Source organism: Excalfactoria chinensis, chromosome 3, assembly GCF_039878825.1.
Source record: "Excalfactoria chinensis isolate bCotChi1 chromosome 3, bCotChi1.hap2, whole genome shotgun sequence".
Taxonomy (NCBI): domain Eukaryota; kingdom Metazoa; phylum Chordata; class Aves; order Galliformes; family Phasianidae; genus Excalfactoria; species Excalfactoria chinensis.
Window position 1 is genome coordinate 1,792,685 of NC_092827.1, and position 14,385 is coordinate 1,807,069.

The 14,385-nt window shown below is 45.2% G+C and overlaps 1 protein-coding gene across 1 annotated transcript in view; it reads right to left on the reverse strand.

Moving 5' to 3' along the window:
* Positions 1-9,857: 9,857 nt before the first annotated feature.
* Positions 9,858-14,385, reverse strand: part of CDC5L (cell division cycle 5 like) — a 30,607-nt gene continuing 26,079 nt past the window's right edge. The window contains exons 15-16 of the mRNA XM_072331672.1: positions 12,368-12,580; positions 9,858-11,201 (exon numbers count right to left, since the gene is read on the reverse strand). Coding sequence (XP_072187773.1) covers positions 11,097-11,201; positions 12,368-12,580 — 318 coding nt within the window. The 3' untranslated portion in view covers positions 9,858-11,096. The remainder of the gene's footprint in view (positions 11,202-12,367; positions 12,581-14,385) is intronic.

Here is a 14,385-nt window from a genome sequence, read left to right on the forward strand (position 1 = left end):
CTCTGTTGGGTCTCCAAACTCTGTGGCTAGTTATCTGACCACCAAACTGTTGTGGGGCTTACAGAGATTTGGGACCACCATAGAAATATGGGTCCCCTCTATGAACCATGGCCTTCGGATAACTTTAAATACTTAAAATTTTCATTCCAAGGCTGTGTGAGCTGGCAACCTGCCCCCGTGTTGTTTGCACACAGTTAATGGACTAATTAGGTGATTCAGCAGCCGTGGATGGTCATGGATGGGGCTTGCACTGACGGCAGTGTGTGCACAGCGGCGAGCACACGGGCTTTACATGCAGTGTTGCTTCTGGCTCCCCAAATCCTGCTCTGTTTAAAAAGGCCAAAGGAAGCACAAATGACATTTTGTTTCTTCTCTGCGAAAAACACTTGCAAACTCCGACCGGGCAAGAATGGATTGCATTTCAGAGACTTGTTTATTCATCCCGAGCTCAAAAGATTTAAGAGTTTAAATAAAATGTCTGAATGAGGCTCCGTGAATGGGAGCCTCTGAAATGCTCTTTTTAAGAGACAGACGTCTGACGCCTCGGAGCAGCTTGTCAGTGGCACAGAAAGCTCTGGCGGCTTCAGTCGTGTGTGCAATTAAAGCTGATCAGGGCTTCGGACTGGTTGACAACACAGCAAATCGTGCCCAGCACAGCCCTCCAAAGTGCTTCTCTGCTCCATGGATTCCTAACTGCTTCAGCTTCAAATTGCAGTGTGAAATATCGGGCCAATCACCAGGTTGAGGAATAAAAACGTTCCTAGGAATTCACAAACATTACCAAACTGTTATTCTGACTGCTTTCCAGATTCTCCTTTTTTCCCTCTTTTCCCCTCCCCTTACAAATATATATATATTTTATTCTCTCTCCTTCTTTTGGTTTCTTTAATTTTCTGGAGGAAGCAAAGGCAAATAGTTTAATCATAACCATCCCTAGGGGCAATTTAGAATCATTTTCTCATTAGTGCATATAATGTGCAGTATAAATAATCTTCAATCAGATGGCTGCTACAAATGGCTGAGCAGACACTGGAACAAAATGCATTGCAGGGCTATGAATAGCTAGATGGGATTTATCTTGTCTTTTTGCATCTTGCTTCTTTGTTGGTGGGTGAATGAGATCTTTCCTGTTTTTCCTTCTCTTTCTCCCCATCTTTTTTTTTGGGGGGGGATGAGTGGAATCAGACTTTCTTCTGAGTGTAAGCAAAATCAGATTATAAAAGCAGAGGGACTGCCAGACTATTTAAACTGCAGGGAATTCAACCAGGGGCAACCAAATGCAGGGAGCACTTGAAGGGGGAAAAGAAAAAGCAGAATAAAGCAGGGAATATGTGCTCCATCAAGATGGGTAGAATGGGAGACGTCCCACATCCACACATCAAACCCACAGAAAGGGTTCAGTGGGAGAATTTAAGGATATTTTTGGAGAGGTAATTGTTTCATAAGCTCCTCCTGCCCCAAAGTTATTTGACACATGATGCAGCACCTCCCCAGTTTCATCATCCCACCTCCTTCTGTGGGCCAGAATTTAAGCTGGATCATGGAAAGGTGGAGGGAAGCTGTGAAGAACAAAGATGGTGGGGGCAGGAAATTCTTGCAGCTTTTCTCCTACCAAAGCTAACACAGCTCAGGACTACAGACTGGGTTTTAGGTAAGCAATAGTAAAATGCTCATTGGTTGGATGGCTGGGCAGGTCCATGTTCACCACATAGCATCCATCAGCTGGGTTGGGCTGCTCAGGGACAGCTACATCCCATAGTCAGTATCTCGTGGAATCATAGAATCACAAGGTTGGAAAGGACCTACAAGATCATCTAGTCCAACCATCCTCCCATTACTGTTGCTACCACAATGAAGACTACACTACCATACAGACGACTCCAGAGCCCTGCCTGTGATTTCAGATGAGGAAAGTAAATGCTTTCCTCTTTCCAGAGGGAGGCAGTAGGATTCCCAGCTCTCTGCATCTCCCAGTAAGCTCTACTGGTGCTCAGGGTGGTACCTGCTGCCTTTGGTGGACCCTTCCCAGCAGAAGGGTGGACTCTGGGTTTTCCAGTTTTCCAGCTGGCTCCAGGGCAGTGGCTGGGATTGGGTGGTGTTTTTGGGACATGAAAGTCTTTGCATAAGAATATACGGCTTCGTGGTGGCTTCACTGGCCTGTTTTTTGTGTGTTTTTTGGTGTTGTTTTTTTATGTAGGTTGGAGGAGACATGAAAGCTGCTCCCAGCATCTGCCGAGATCAAAGGCATGAAACAGGACTCCAGAGCAAGGGGTTTTGCAGATCGTTTTTCAGGATCATTCAATGAGGGTTCGAACCTCCCAAGTTTCACTTAATTCTTCATAACGGAATAAAACCGAAAATTCAAACTGAAATTCAACCCAGGAATCCACGTTCAGCTCGGTTTTGGATGGAAACCAAAGGAAATCATTTAATCCCAACATGGTTTCCACCAGAAGCTCCGTATTGGTTTGGCTTTGGTTGAAGCTCAGCTTTTGCTTCCCTTTGCTGAACGGTTCTTGTGAGCTATTGGATAAGAAACAAATTCAGGAAATATTTGTGTATTTTCCCTTAACGGCTTTTAAAAATCTCTCTTTCTTTTCTATCAAACACACCAGTTCCATGAAGCTCTAGGAAACGCATCGGTCCAAACGCTCTGTAAACTGAAAGCAAGAAGAACTTGTCTCTATCTTCAACACAAAAGCAGACATCCCAGCACTGAACAAATGCAGCAGTAAGCAGCCTGCAAATTTCTCCTGTAGGTGGAGGAAGAAAAAGGGCAGCTCCAAAATACATTCTTTGTTTAGATAAACAAGAACAAAATGCCCCAAAAACTAACTATTCTCTTACTTTGTGGAGGAAGAAAAAGCATCGCTCTCGTTGCTACAGCAGACCTGGATGATGTCCCGTTGTGTCTTATGGGATAGTTTGGATGTTGTGCTAATACTGACGAGTGGGTACCAAAAATAGATGCTTCTTATTTTAGGATGTGCAAATCCTATGAGAGGCTGTCACTTTATGGCAAGTTTACTAGACAGGCTTGTCTAGCTTATATCCTCTAGACCATGAGAACATCATGTTTTCACAGGAAGGGACGAGAAACCATAATTTATACTTATAGGATGAGCAGTACCGTGCAGAAGCATTTTGTTAAGCCAACAATCAGGGGTTGCTTGAACTCTCAAGTATTTGCTCCTTGAAGCTTGTGGATGAGTTTTTATCAGCACGTCTGCACAGCCATCCATCAGTATTTCCCTTTAGGCACGTTGGGTGACAAACATGAGTCACCAGAGTGTGGGGGATGGTTGTTACCACATGGGGAGCGATGGACATCTGCGAGCTGTGTGCAGGGCAAGCTCACAACCTTGGAGAGGTTTCATGGGGATGTCATGCTCAAAGACTTCCTGGTTGTTTCTCCTCAAATTGGTCGTTCACATATTCTGCACTAATAAATCTTTTCATTGCTCAACCAGCCCTGGAGAGATGCAAGTACTGCTGGGGGAGTGTTTGACTTTTGTGTAAAAAAAATGATTATTAGCCAATAAAGTTGGCAGTTAAATACTGGGAGTGGGTGCTTCCTCATTAGATCCTCTTGAAAAGACTTGAATTAGGTTTGCTTTTGTTGTCGTTTGATTAGCTCTTGTTTCAAAACCCAGACAGGTGGAGCAGTGGGCCCATCTGAACCTCATGACAATCAACAAGTCCAAATGCAAGGTCTTGCACCAGGGTCAAGGCAACCCCCACTACCAATACAATCTGGGGTATGAAATGATTGAGCAAAGCCCTGCTGACAAAGACCTGGGGGTCCTGATGAATGGAAAGCTGGGTGTGAGTCAGAAATGTGCCCTTGCAGCCCAGAAAGCCAACTGTGTCCTGCACTGCATCCAAAGCAGGATGGCCAGCAGGATAAAGGAGGTGATCCTGCCCCTCTGCTCCACACTGTTGAGACCTCACCTGCAGCACTGTGCCCAGATGTGGAGACCTCAGTGCAGGAGAGAGACATGGAGTGCATCCAGAGGAGGGCCACAAAAATGATCCCAGGGATGGAACAGCTCTACTACAGGACAGGTTGGGCTGTATATAAGCGTATACATAAGCATATCTTACAGACATGTAAAATAGGAAACATAAAAGATTAAAAATACAGCCATGCACACATGGTGCTGTTGCACTTCTCTCCTTACTCTGTCTGCAAGAGCACGATGTGCTTTGGCCAGACCATTGTCAAAACAGACAGAGATTAATTACCACGGCCATTTGTTCTCTTATGAAAGAGACAAAAATAACTCATGAGTCATGACAACAGCAAATACTGTGGAGCCAAATCCTGAGTCCTGTTTGCCATTTTCTAACCTCCGTAACTTGGGGAAACGATCTGATGCTATCTTTAGTACCTCTGCAGTGTTTACACAGCGAGGGCAGGCAGTGTCTGGCATCGCCTCTACCACTTCTGAGGCTGCTGCCCTGGTATTGCTAGCAAAAAGAGGATGAGGAGATGATGGGTTTCACCTCTGAAGCTGTTCCATGGGTACAGATGGACGATTTTGCAAAAGACCACTGAATTCCCTCAGGACATATCGCCATCTTCGGTCTTGGAGCTCAGAATCCATCAATGTTGCTAGCTACAGAAATGCAGAAATGCCATAGAAATATCAGCTGGTGAATCTGTGTCCTACCACCGTGGGCTTCGTATGCTGACAGGAGGTGGGACACAGTGATGGTCTGGAACAGGTTGCCCAAGGAGGCTGTGGGTGCCCCATCCCTGCAGGCATTCAAGGCCAGGCTGGATGTGGCTCTGGGCAGCCTGGGCTGCTGGTTGGTGACCCTGCACACAGCAGGGGGTTGGAGCTGGATGAGCACTGTGGGCCTTTGCAACACAGGCTGTTCCTTGGTTCTATGATCCTATGATCTTGGCCCAAGGAGGCTCCTTGGCAGGTGATGGGCTCACCACAAATTGCACAGGTCATCCCCATCCCACCTCCTCTCTTCTGTAGGAGAGTGATACCTGACTTACTGAGCTCCAAGTCATGGAATATTCTATCACTGTTTATGTTTTATGGGTGATTTTTGTGGTTTTTTTCTTAGGGGGCTGGAGGGGGTGTGGAGAAAGAAATCAACCAAGTCTCAGGCAGGTTGCATTAAGCAAATGGGCTGATTATAATAGCGGCATTTTAAAATGTAGGACAGGCATGTGTGAAACCAACAAAAGCCTCTAAGCCACGCTAGGAAAATAATCCAATGCAGTGCTTGATTTTGACAGTTCTAGCTTTCTAACAAGCATCAAAAACCATGCTTTAAAAGAGCTGAGTCTATCAGGAGTTGATTGTGTGCATGCTACCTGCATGCAGTGCATGATCTGCTGAGATGGACAAAGATTGCCCATGCTGTCCCTTTGGCAAATACAAACACCATGGGAGCCTCCTAACCTCTTCCTTCCAGAGTCTGGAGGGAGGAGGATGAGTTGAGTGCCTTGTTTATCTGGTTTAAATTGGGCAGGTCCAGGTGCAGGCATTGCAGTCCAGCAGATTGCTCTCAAGATGAGTCTGTTTGAGCTTCATGTCCCTCTTGGACTCTACAGATCAGGTTCTCCACTGAAGAACTTGAGCCAGAGACGACCACAGACCATATGTCACCCAAGTCCCATCAGCTCTGGGGGAGTGGTGATGCTCGACAGAAGGCACTTGAGGTCAGCCCCGCTCGTGTGACACGAGCAGAAAAGCATCGGGATGCACTTTTAGAAGCGTTGTTGGCACACATCTCACGTGTCAGGTCATTCCTTCACACCTACACACGGGTGTGCTTCATTACAGCCGCGTGCCTCCCTGCCTTCCCCTGCTTTCCCTGGCTCCCCTGCAGCATCCTGGGGTGGCACTGATGGAGCCGTGTCTGTCCCTGTGCATTGCAGGGAATTGGACTGGATGACCTCCAAGGGTCTCTTCCAACTCAAATGACTGCTGGTAGATTGAAGGATGCTTTTTGCCTGGACTTCCATAGCACTGCTGTTTCTAAGACAGACTAAAGTCTTTTGAGTTGTAGCCAGGATGAGCTAAGGACATGAAAGAAGCATGGCTTGGAGGGAGGGTATCTTTGAATGAAACAGCTGGAAAAGGGAGGTGGGGTTCTAGTTTCAAAGTTCATAACTTCATAAATATCTGTGTTTTCCATGTATACGGTCCAATGAAAGAGCCCACCTGCCCCTGAAGCCTTGAAAATCTTTGGAAGAAGATCAGGCCAAGGAGAGGCAAATCCTGCCCTAAAGATTGATTTGGTTGAGTTCAAATTAAGAACAGAAAGGGGGGGGTGGGATCATCTAAGGAATAATTTTTCTTCTATTTATAGCCACCTCATGGTCTGCCGTGCAGATCAATTAATGCAGCCAGTCAACTTGTGCTTTGAGATCCAGCTACAGTTCTGGTCCTGCCCAAGCCTTAAGATAACTCATGAACGTGAATAGATAAGAGAGAGACAGCTCTGAAATCAACGCTTTACACGAGGGTTAGATATGATCGAGATCAGTGCAACAATTAGTTACAAAAACCCATAAGCTGGATGACTGCGGGGTGCCTTTCTGTCTGAGGTTCAGCCAGTGGATTCAGCCCCTTCAATCAGAATTAGCCCTGGAAAAGCTTTTGTTGGCCATGTAGTAGAGATGTAATCCCAGCTGGCTGGTTCAGCTTCACTCTGCCTCTGTGACTGTTTGTCAGAAGAGGATCTTTTTCTTCTCCCTACAGAAAGGATCATCCAGTTTCTTTTGAGGAGGATGGAAGGGAAACGGCCTCAAGTTGTGCCAGGGTTAAGTTTAGGCTGGATATTAGGAAGAACTTGTGTACAGAAAGGGCTGTTAAGCACTGGGATGGGCTGCCCAGGGAGGTGGTTGAGTCACCATCCCTGCTGTGTTTAACAACCCTTTGGATGTGGTGCTCAGGGCTGTGATTGAGCGGAGGGCTGTTAGTGAGGGTAGGATGGTTGGGTTGGGGTTGGACTCGATGATCTTGAAGCTCTTTTCCAACCTGAGCAATTCCATGATTCTAAGTGAAAGAGAGAAGAGGAATCCGGTGTGCTCTCTAGTCTGATGCTGAGGCATCGGCCTGCAGCATGTATTTGGCAAGGGATCTGATGTATGAGCTGTGTGAATAAGAAAATAGTCTGTGTCTCCACATGTCACAGTTCATAAATGCTTTCAATGCACATCAGTGATCTTAAAGGAAGCACTTCTATCTCCTTTGAGGAGTCTGAATGCATCAGAACCACAGTTGTAACGTGGAAACCTGAAAGTGACTTGATGAGGCAGACCTGTCTCACCCAATATGCAAAAGATTGTTGACTTGGGAGATTTTTCTAACCATGAAACTAAGGCATCTCTTAATGAATTGCAGAGAAGACCAAGAAAACACATTCGCTGTTCCCTATCACCTGGGGAACAATCCAGAGGAGAGGGGCCAGAGGAGATTCAGGTTGGACTTTAGGGAGCTGATGGGGTCACCCAGAGGTGTTCCAGAACCACATAGATGTGGTACTGAGGGATGTGTTCTAGTGGGTGAATAGCGGTGGTAGGTGGACCTTTTGTGCTGGATGATCTTGAAAGCCTTGTCCAACCTTGGTGATTCTGTGCTTCAACACTGAGGACCCTCTTCTTACCCCCTGGCTCCTCTCCTTCATTTCAAAGTCATGAAGGGCCTTATTCAACATGGTCCACATGTAATTTTTAACGTGATCAGACAACTGTATGCACTACAGGGGAGCTGCAGTGATGGGTTGCCTTACATCCACTTTAAGCACGTGCTTTATGTCCTTTCCTGAGTCAGGAGCTTCTCTTGCTCCCATGGGAGTCAATAGGAGCACAAGACTTCCAGACAAGGAGAACCACATCTTCAGTTGTTGGTAATCAGAAAGAAAAGCTGCAGCCCCAGAAAAGCAGAAAACACAAGTCTGGAACCACTTATTGGGACACTCTGCTTTCGGATGAGTGTCTGGCGATTTTTCAAAGTGCATTTCAGTGAACTAAGAGAACAGGGGAAATGCTATTTAATACTTTGCTTTTAAATCGTGCTCGGGAGACAGGTGTTGCTTTGAAGCCGCAGAGTGGAAGACAACTACATGCCGGATTCCTGAGATGGATGCGAGGCAGATGAAGTCCAGACCGCAGTAATGTCATCTTCCCCAGCACTATCGCTGTCCCGGGACACCGAAGGCAAGCCAAAGTTCACACACTGCTTGAAGGCAGCGCTAGCTAGTTTGCAGCCAGAGCTGAAAGATCCATCATGGGTTTTGACACCTTTTATTTAGAAATCACCGAATGGCCTGGGTTGAAATGATCCACAGTGCTCATCCAGCTCCAACCCCCTGCTGTGTGCAGGGTTGCCAACAAGCAGCCCAGGCTGCCCAGAGCCACATCCAGCCTGGCCTTGAATGCCTCTGTGTTCAGGCCATGTTTGCAAAATGCATCGCGTCTCCAGTATTTACCATCAGGGGCTCAGATAGAAGTGCCTAATTGTGAGCATGTGCTTCGTATCAGCCTCTTGTCTGAGGGCACTGAAGACCCCACTTCAGTCTCTTTACCCACACAACCAAGCGGCACAGCCTCTGGAAGAAGCAATTCTGCCCCACTCTCACAGCCATTTTCCCACTTTCAACCTCAAAAGTTGGCCCCAGCTCCTGGCTTTACAACAGATCAGACACCTAATTTGGATCAACACATTTTAAGGGCTGCTCCAACACACCAAGCAAATGAGGGTGCAAAAACAGAAGCAGCATCAAGGGGCAAGGAGAAGATGCTGTCTGGTGGCACACAAACCCTCCGCTCCACATAAGCGGGGAATCAGCTCATCCAGGCATTACTGGCTGCAGTGACTCATCACAAGGTTAATGGGATGCTCCTTTCTTTGGATGTTTGCCACGTTCTGGGAGCTGGCTCCAGCTCTGTAGGATTTCTCACAGAGAACCTCCTGTATGTTAGAAGCCTCCCCCTTTCTCCCAGCACATCTTTTTGCTGTTATCAGCCACGCTAATTTATGCTGTCCTATTAACTTTCTCAGGTAACTGAGTCCAATTTCATTGAAGTCCAGGACAGTCGTATCAACTCCACCAACTTCAGAAGAGCTCCAGCTGCAGGACTGATCCAACATGTGAGCGCCGGGTCCTGTTCCAGGGGAGGGAAGCAAATCATTGGCTGAAATTCCATACAGACTTGCAGATATATCCTGTGTGCCAAATGGACGCTCCCTAACCAGGGAGGTGGTGGGGTCACTGTCCCTGGGGGTGTTCAAGGAACATTTATGTGATGTAGTGCCACAGACACACCTCATCCTTCCCACTTTACTGTTAAGAACTACCTGCTAAGGCAGAACACCAAAACACTTCTCAAGTTCTGAAGCTGTCAAAAATATTCAAAGACATCACAGGTTCTCCTGCAGCCTTAAAAAGAAAAGAAATAATTGTAGTTGTGGTGTTGGTAAACCTACAAGGGTTTTCTCTTAATACTTCTAGCTACCACACAACCACGAGAACTGTCATGATATGCATTTTCCCCTTTGGTTATAAGCCATACAAGCTATCCCATATGCTAAAAGATTGATGCTTAATATCTTTTTCCAGATGTGCCCTGGGTTAGCTACGTATTTAACACATACGCAGTCTATAACTGCACTAATACTTCACACCCACGTCCAGGTGAGTAAGGCTGCTTGCATCACCTGCTCCCATCGCTGATCAACAGGGATCTGACAGGTTGCCCTTACAAACCACCTCTCAAACCTCCCCGACTGCTTGCTGATAGCTATGGAGAGCATTTAAGCAGCTACACATCCCCAACCCTGCTGATATGTGCAATCTGGTGTTTAGCTGCTGAATTCAGTGCTGTTAATACACAGTTTTACCTTTTTATTTCCCCCATGCATTTCCATAAACATCCAACCTGTAAGAGCTGAATTGGAAGATCGATCCCTGTAACACCTTTACAAAAACACAGCACACCAACTCAGCTCCTCTCCAGGAGGGACACAAAGTACAACCAAAGATCTCAGAAGAACTGTGGGCTCAGCATGTAACTCCATAAAGCCCTGCATAGTGGTGTGCAAGGCTGAACATGAGCTATGGCACAGCATGGACATATCCACACAATTCAGCCAGCAGAGCTGCTCAAGTTGTCACCACTGTACCTTTCACTGGTCCACCTTAACTTACACAACACGCCTAAGAGATGTCTGAAGATGAGCATGGCTTGAAAGAAAAGGCCAGTTCTTAAAACTGGACAGAAGAAATAACTGATGATGATCGGAGAGTCAGTTACACTGACTCACAGCATGAGCATTTGAATGTTCTGACATAAAGAGGAACGTTTAGCCATATGCAAAGCAGAGAATCAAAGAATGGCTTAGCATGGAAGGGACCTTAAAGACTATCAAGCTTCAAACCCCCAGCTCAGGTTGCCCACAGCCCATTCATGGCCCTGGGCACCTCTAGGAAAGGGGCATCATAACTCTGGGCAGCAGTGTCAGAGCCTCACCGCCCTGAAAATGCTGTTTTACACAGACCAGAATTACCCTGCATGAGCCCTACCTGGTATAAGACACAGTTTTTGTTTTTTTTTTTTTTTGGGGGGGGGGGGGGAATGAAAAAGTGGAAAAGAACGATAATTAACAATAATTAATTCAGTAGTATGACTGAGATCTGGCTTGGGGTGGATTCTGTTTTAGTCACGAGACAGACATTTCGTTTCATCATTCTTTTTGACATTCCAGGTTTATTCAAAAGACATTACTCTGCAGGCATCTACCTTACAGATCTTAAGACTGATGGAACATCAGGAACAATGTGATGAACCTAGTAAATGAAGACATGGCTAAAATCATACCACTGTGATGTTCTCCTTTTAATGAAGCGTTGGAGATTTCAATCCTTTTTTTCCCCCCTTTCCTTTAAATCCTTGATGAAGCCATTCATACCTACAGCATCAGAAGTAGTCCAGTAATGGAAAAAAAAAGTGGATGAGATGCAAACAGCAGACTACGTTTGCTTTCTGCAACTGATGGCAAAAGCTGCTGGAGGAGTATCTGCATACTTGAAAAACATTACATCAGTGATGAAAGGAATTTTGTGCTTTAATACTTGGATTGAAAAGTCTCTTTATCCAACATGAAATCAGCAAATCTCTGCTGGAGCTCCTTTTCTCTCTCCTGCTGTCGCTGCACATCTTCCTTCAGACACTGAAAGGAAAACAATTAACCAGTCAGTCATACCTATGCAGTTCTTCAGCAAAGGTTACATTTCAGTTCCTTCAGAGGAAGCTGAGATACAAGAATACAAAGTTACTTTAAAAACTACAGCATTTAACATTCTGGTCATCTTATTTCAGCATCCTGTTTTTGACAGAAGCTGATATGAAATGCTTCAAAAAGGGAGGTTTCATATTAGAAACCAGCCACAAGCAGTTCCCTGTACATAACAGTTATCTATTATTCTTCTCTTCCATGTGTTTGTTCAGAACCTTTTTTTTAACCAGCCCTTCTCATTAAAATCCTGCAGTACTGCCTTCCACAGGCCCTGTTCCACTAATGCTGCAGTGTGTGAATGACAGCTACTGCTAGTTCTGAAACTGCCAGCTGATAGCTCATTTTATATCCTTTCACTCTTGTATTGCTCTTTGGAAGCTCCTCTTTCCTCCTCAAAGTCATGCTGATCAGTTAGAGCCAGCAAGGCTGGCTGGTATTACTCAGGGGCAATGGTCAATATTACAAAAGACAGCCAGCCAGGAACAGGACTCCAGGCAAAGAGCCCGAACTCTGAGGACAGCTCAAAACTGAAATGACACGAGTTATTCAGCTTCTGAAACTGTGGGCCATGTTAAAAGCCAGCTCCAAAATGACATCCTGGTATCAATTCATAGAAGCTCATTTATCTGCAGATCTGACACCACCACAATTTAAGAGAGGAATACAATCAAGGTTTAAAAAGAAGACTTTCACCATAAATTAGGGCTCACTGACTTTTAAGGTAACAGAAAGCTTGACATAAGAGTAGATCTGCAAGTTAAGTTCTAGCACTAATTAAAAACAAAACAAGCCAAATTAAGACAGACACAGAACCTTCTGCGTAGCAGAAGATTAATAAAATAAACCACACGAGGATATAAAATAAAAAACAAAGTTAAAGAACAAGCTAGTAGATTAGTACCAGCTTGTAATATGTCACACAACCTTTGATAGTCAAATGTGCAGCAGAGGAGCCTGGTAACAGGCAAAAGTATAATTTAAGACGACCACTCAAAACTTGGTACAAACTCAGGCTGTGAACTTCAGAGTTTGCTTTGTAAAAATATCCCCTCCACAAAATGGCTGCGTTTGATCTAAGGCATCACACTGAGGAATCTCACCTCCAGTCTCCGTGGAATAGCAGCATCTTCGTGTTTCTTCAGTTCCTCAAAAGTACGCAGCTCCAGGTGTGCCTGCTCTATTTGGTCCCACAAATCATTCAGCTGTTTGATGAGGCCCATTGCTCGAGACTGATAACCGCCAAGCAAAATCTTCAGCTTCTTCTCCATCTTGGCAGCCCTCTTTGCTTCAGTTGTCATATGACCTCTGTTTATCTGTCAGAACGAAACCAAGAATTGTTTTAATTACCCAGAATCCAGAAGTTTAAAAAGGTCAGAATCTGCTGCACAGCACGGAGTTGGAGTCCTTTTGATTCCTATTAACACATCATCCACTGCACATTTTACAGCAACCTAGAAGAGATTTCTAGATTAACATCTGTGCAGTGCAAGCAGTCTTTGAAGGAGCGATTACACATTAAGAGTACGGCTTTAGATAGGAATTGTTGCTGTTGTTAAACAAGCAGCTAAGACACGTATATGACAGCTTGTTATGCCACCCCTCAGTCACACAGGAGATGCTCTGTGCCTCAGCAAAGGAAAACCGGATGAAGAAATAGTGTTCTTCTTTTCATATTATATTCTTCATCTACAAAAACAGACACGTTTCAGTTCATGAGTATGTGGGTATGAGACTGCAAAGAGGTGAAGCCGGCTATGGCTTAAAATAAAGTGACCTCACCTGTCTATCAGATCTCCCATTCAGATTTACTGTAGCACTATAGTGTTGCAGTATTATTCCCTCCTATGCCATATTATAAGCCTGCTAACTCCTCAGTGGCCTCTCAAGTAACACTGCTTTTTACACAGGGCTTTTCCCTCATGGATCTCAAAGCAAGAACGTAAGATTATCTTCAGCTATCAGACACTGAGATAGCACGACAAATCAGCTGCCTCAGGTGAGTGGCAAAAGCCAGAAGCGAAAACCCCACAATTTACAGTCCAATACCATACACAACAGATGTGACAAAGTGAGGAGCTTAAAAAGCAGTATCAAAACCAGAAAGGAATGGGTATGATGGAAGTGAAACTCTCCTTCCTGTAGTGTCTGCTAACTGCAAGCCGGTGCATCCTGATTTCAAAGTCTACGTTTCCCCAGATGAGTTCAAGTTCTCTAAAGCCACAACCCAGTGATAATTCTGTACCCCAGGTGGCAGAATTTCAATGTGAAAATAAACAAGCATAGCCATGTTAGCATCACATAAATGTTTCATTTTACGCGGTACAAGAAAGAACCCTTTGCATATTTTTTGTATGTATTCAGTTGGGCAAAACCAAAAGGGACCCAAAGCATGAAATGGCCATCAGCAGTTTTTAAGCCTGATAGAGAGAACAGAAGAAATCCTTAACAAAGCTGCAGGTAACACAGGAACGTAAAACAGAACAAAGTTTGGGAGAAGTGCAGCATTTCACACCTCTAAACACAGACATAAGGTTACCTGGCTACTTTCTTCCATGCTATCTCATTTATGGGAAGGAAAAAAAAAACAACAAAAAAACAACACACTTCATAAAATCAAATTATTAGGAGGAAGATTTTCCCCCAGAGGGTGGTGATGCACTGAACAGGTTGCCCAAGGAGGCTGTGGATGCCCCATCCCTGCAGGCATTCAAGGCCAGGCTGGATGTGGCTCTGGGCAGCCTGGGCTGCTGGTTGGTGACCCTGCACACAGCAGGGGGTTGGAGCTGGATGAGCACTGTGGGCCTTTGCAACACAGGCCATGCTATGAAGCCTTGTGTAAAAGAATCCTGACTCAACAAAAGGACTTTGGCTTCTCAAACCGTGATCAGTTAAGCGAATCTCACCAACCTGCCCACAGCCTCACAGTACTGAAGCACTTACATAAGAACCTGGGGATGGGGTAAGTCTTCACACCTCCCCCAGCTGCATGATTCTTTCATATATCCTACTCCTTAACAATTTATTCACTTCAGTTTTAACACACGGTGCAGAGATTAGGAAAAAAAAAGGGAATGGTAATGAGAGAAAACTGCTAATGGGTGAGTGAAGGAGGAATGTG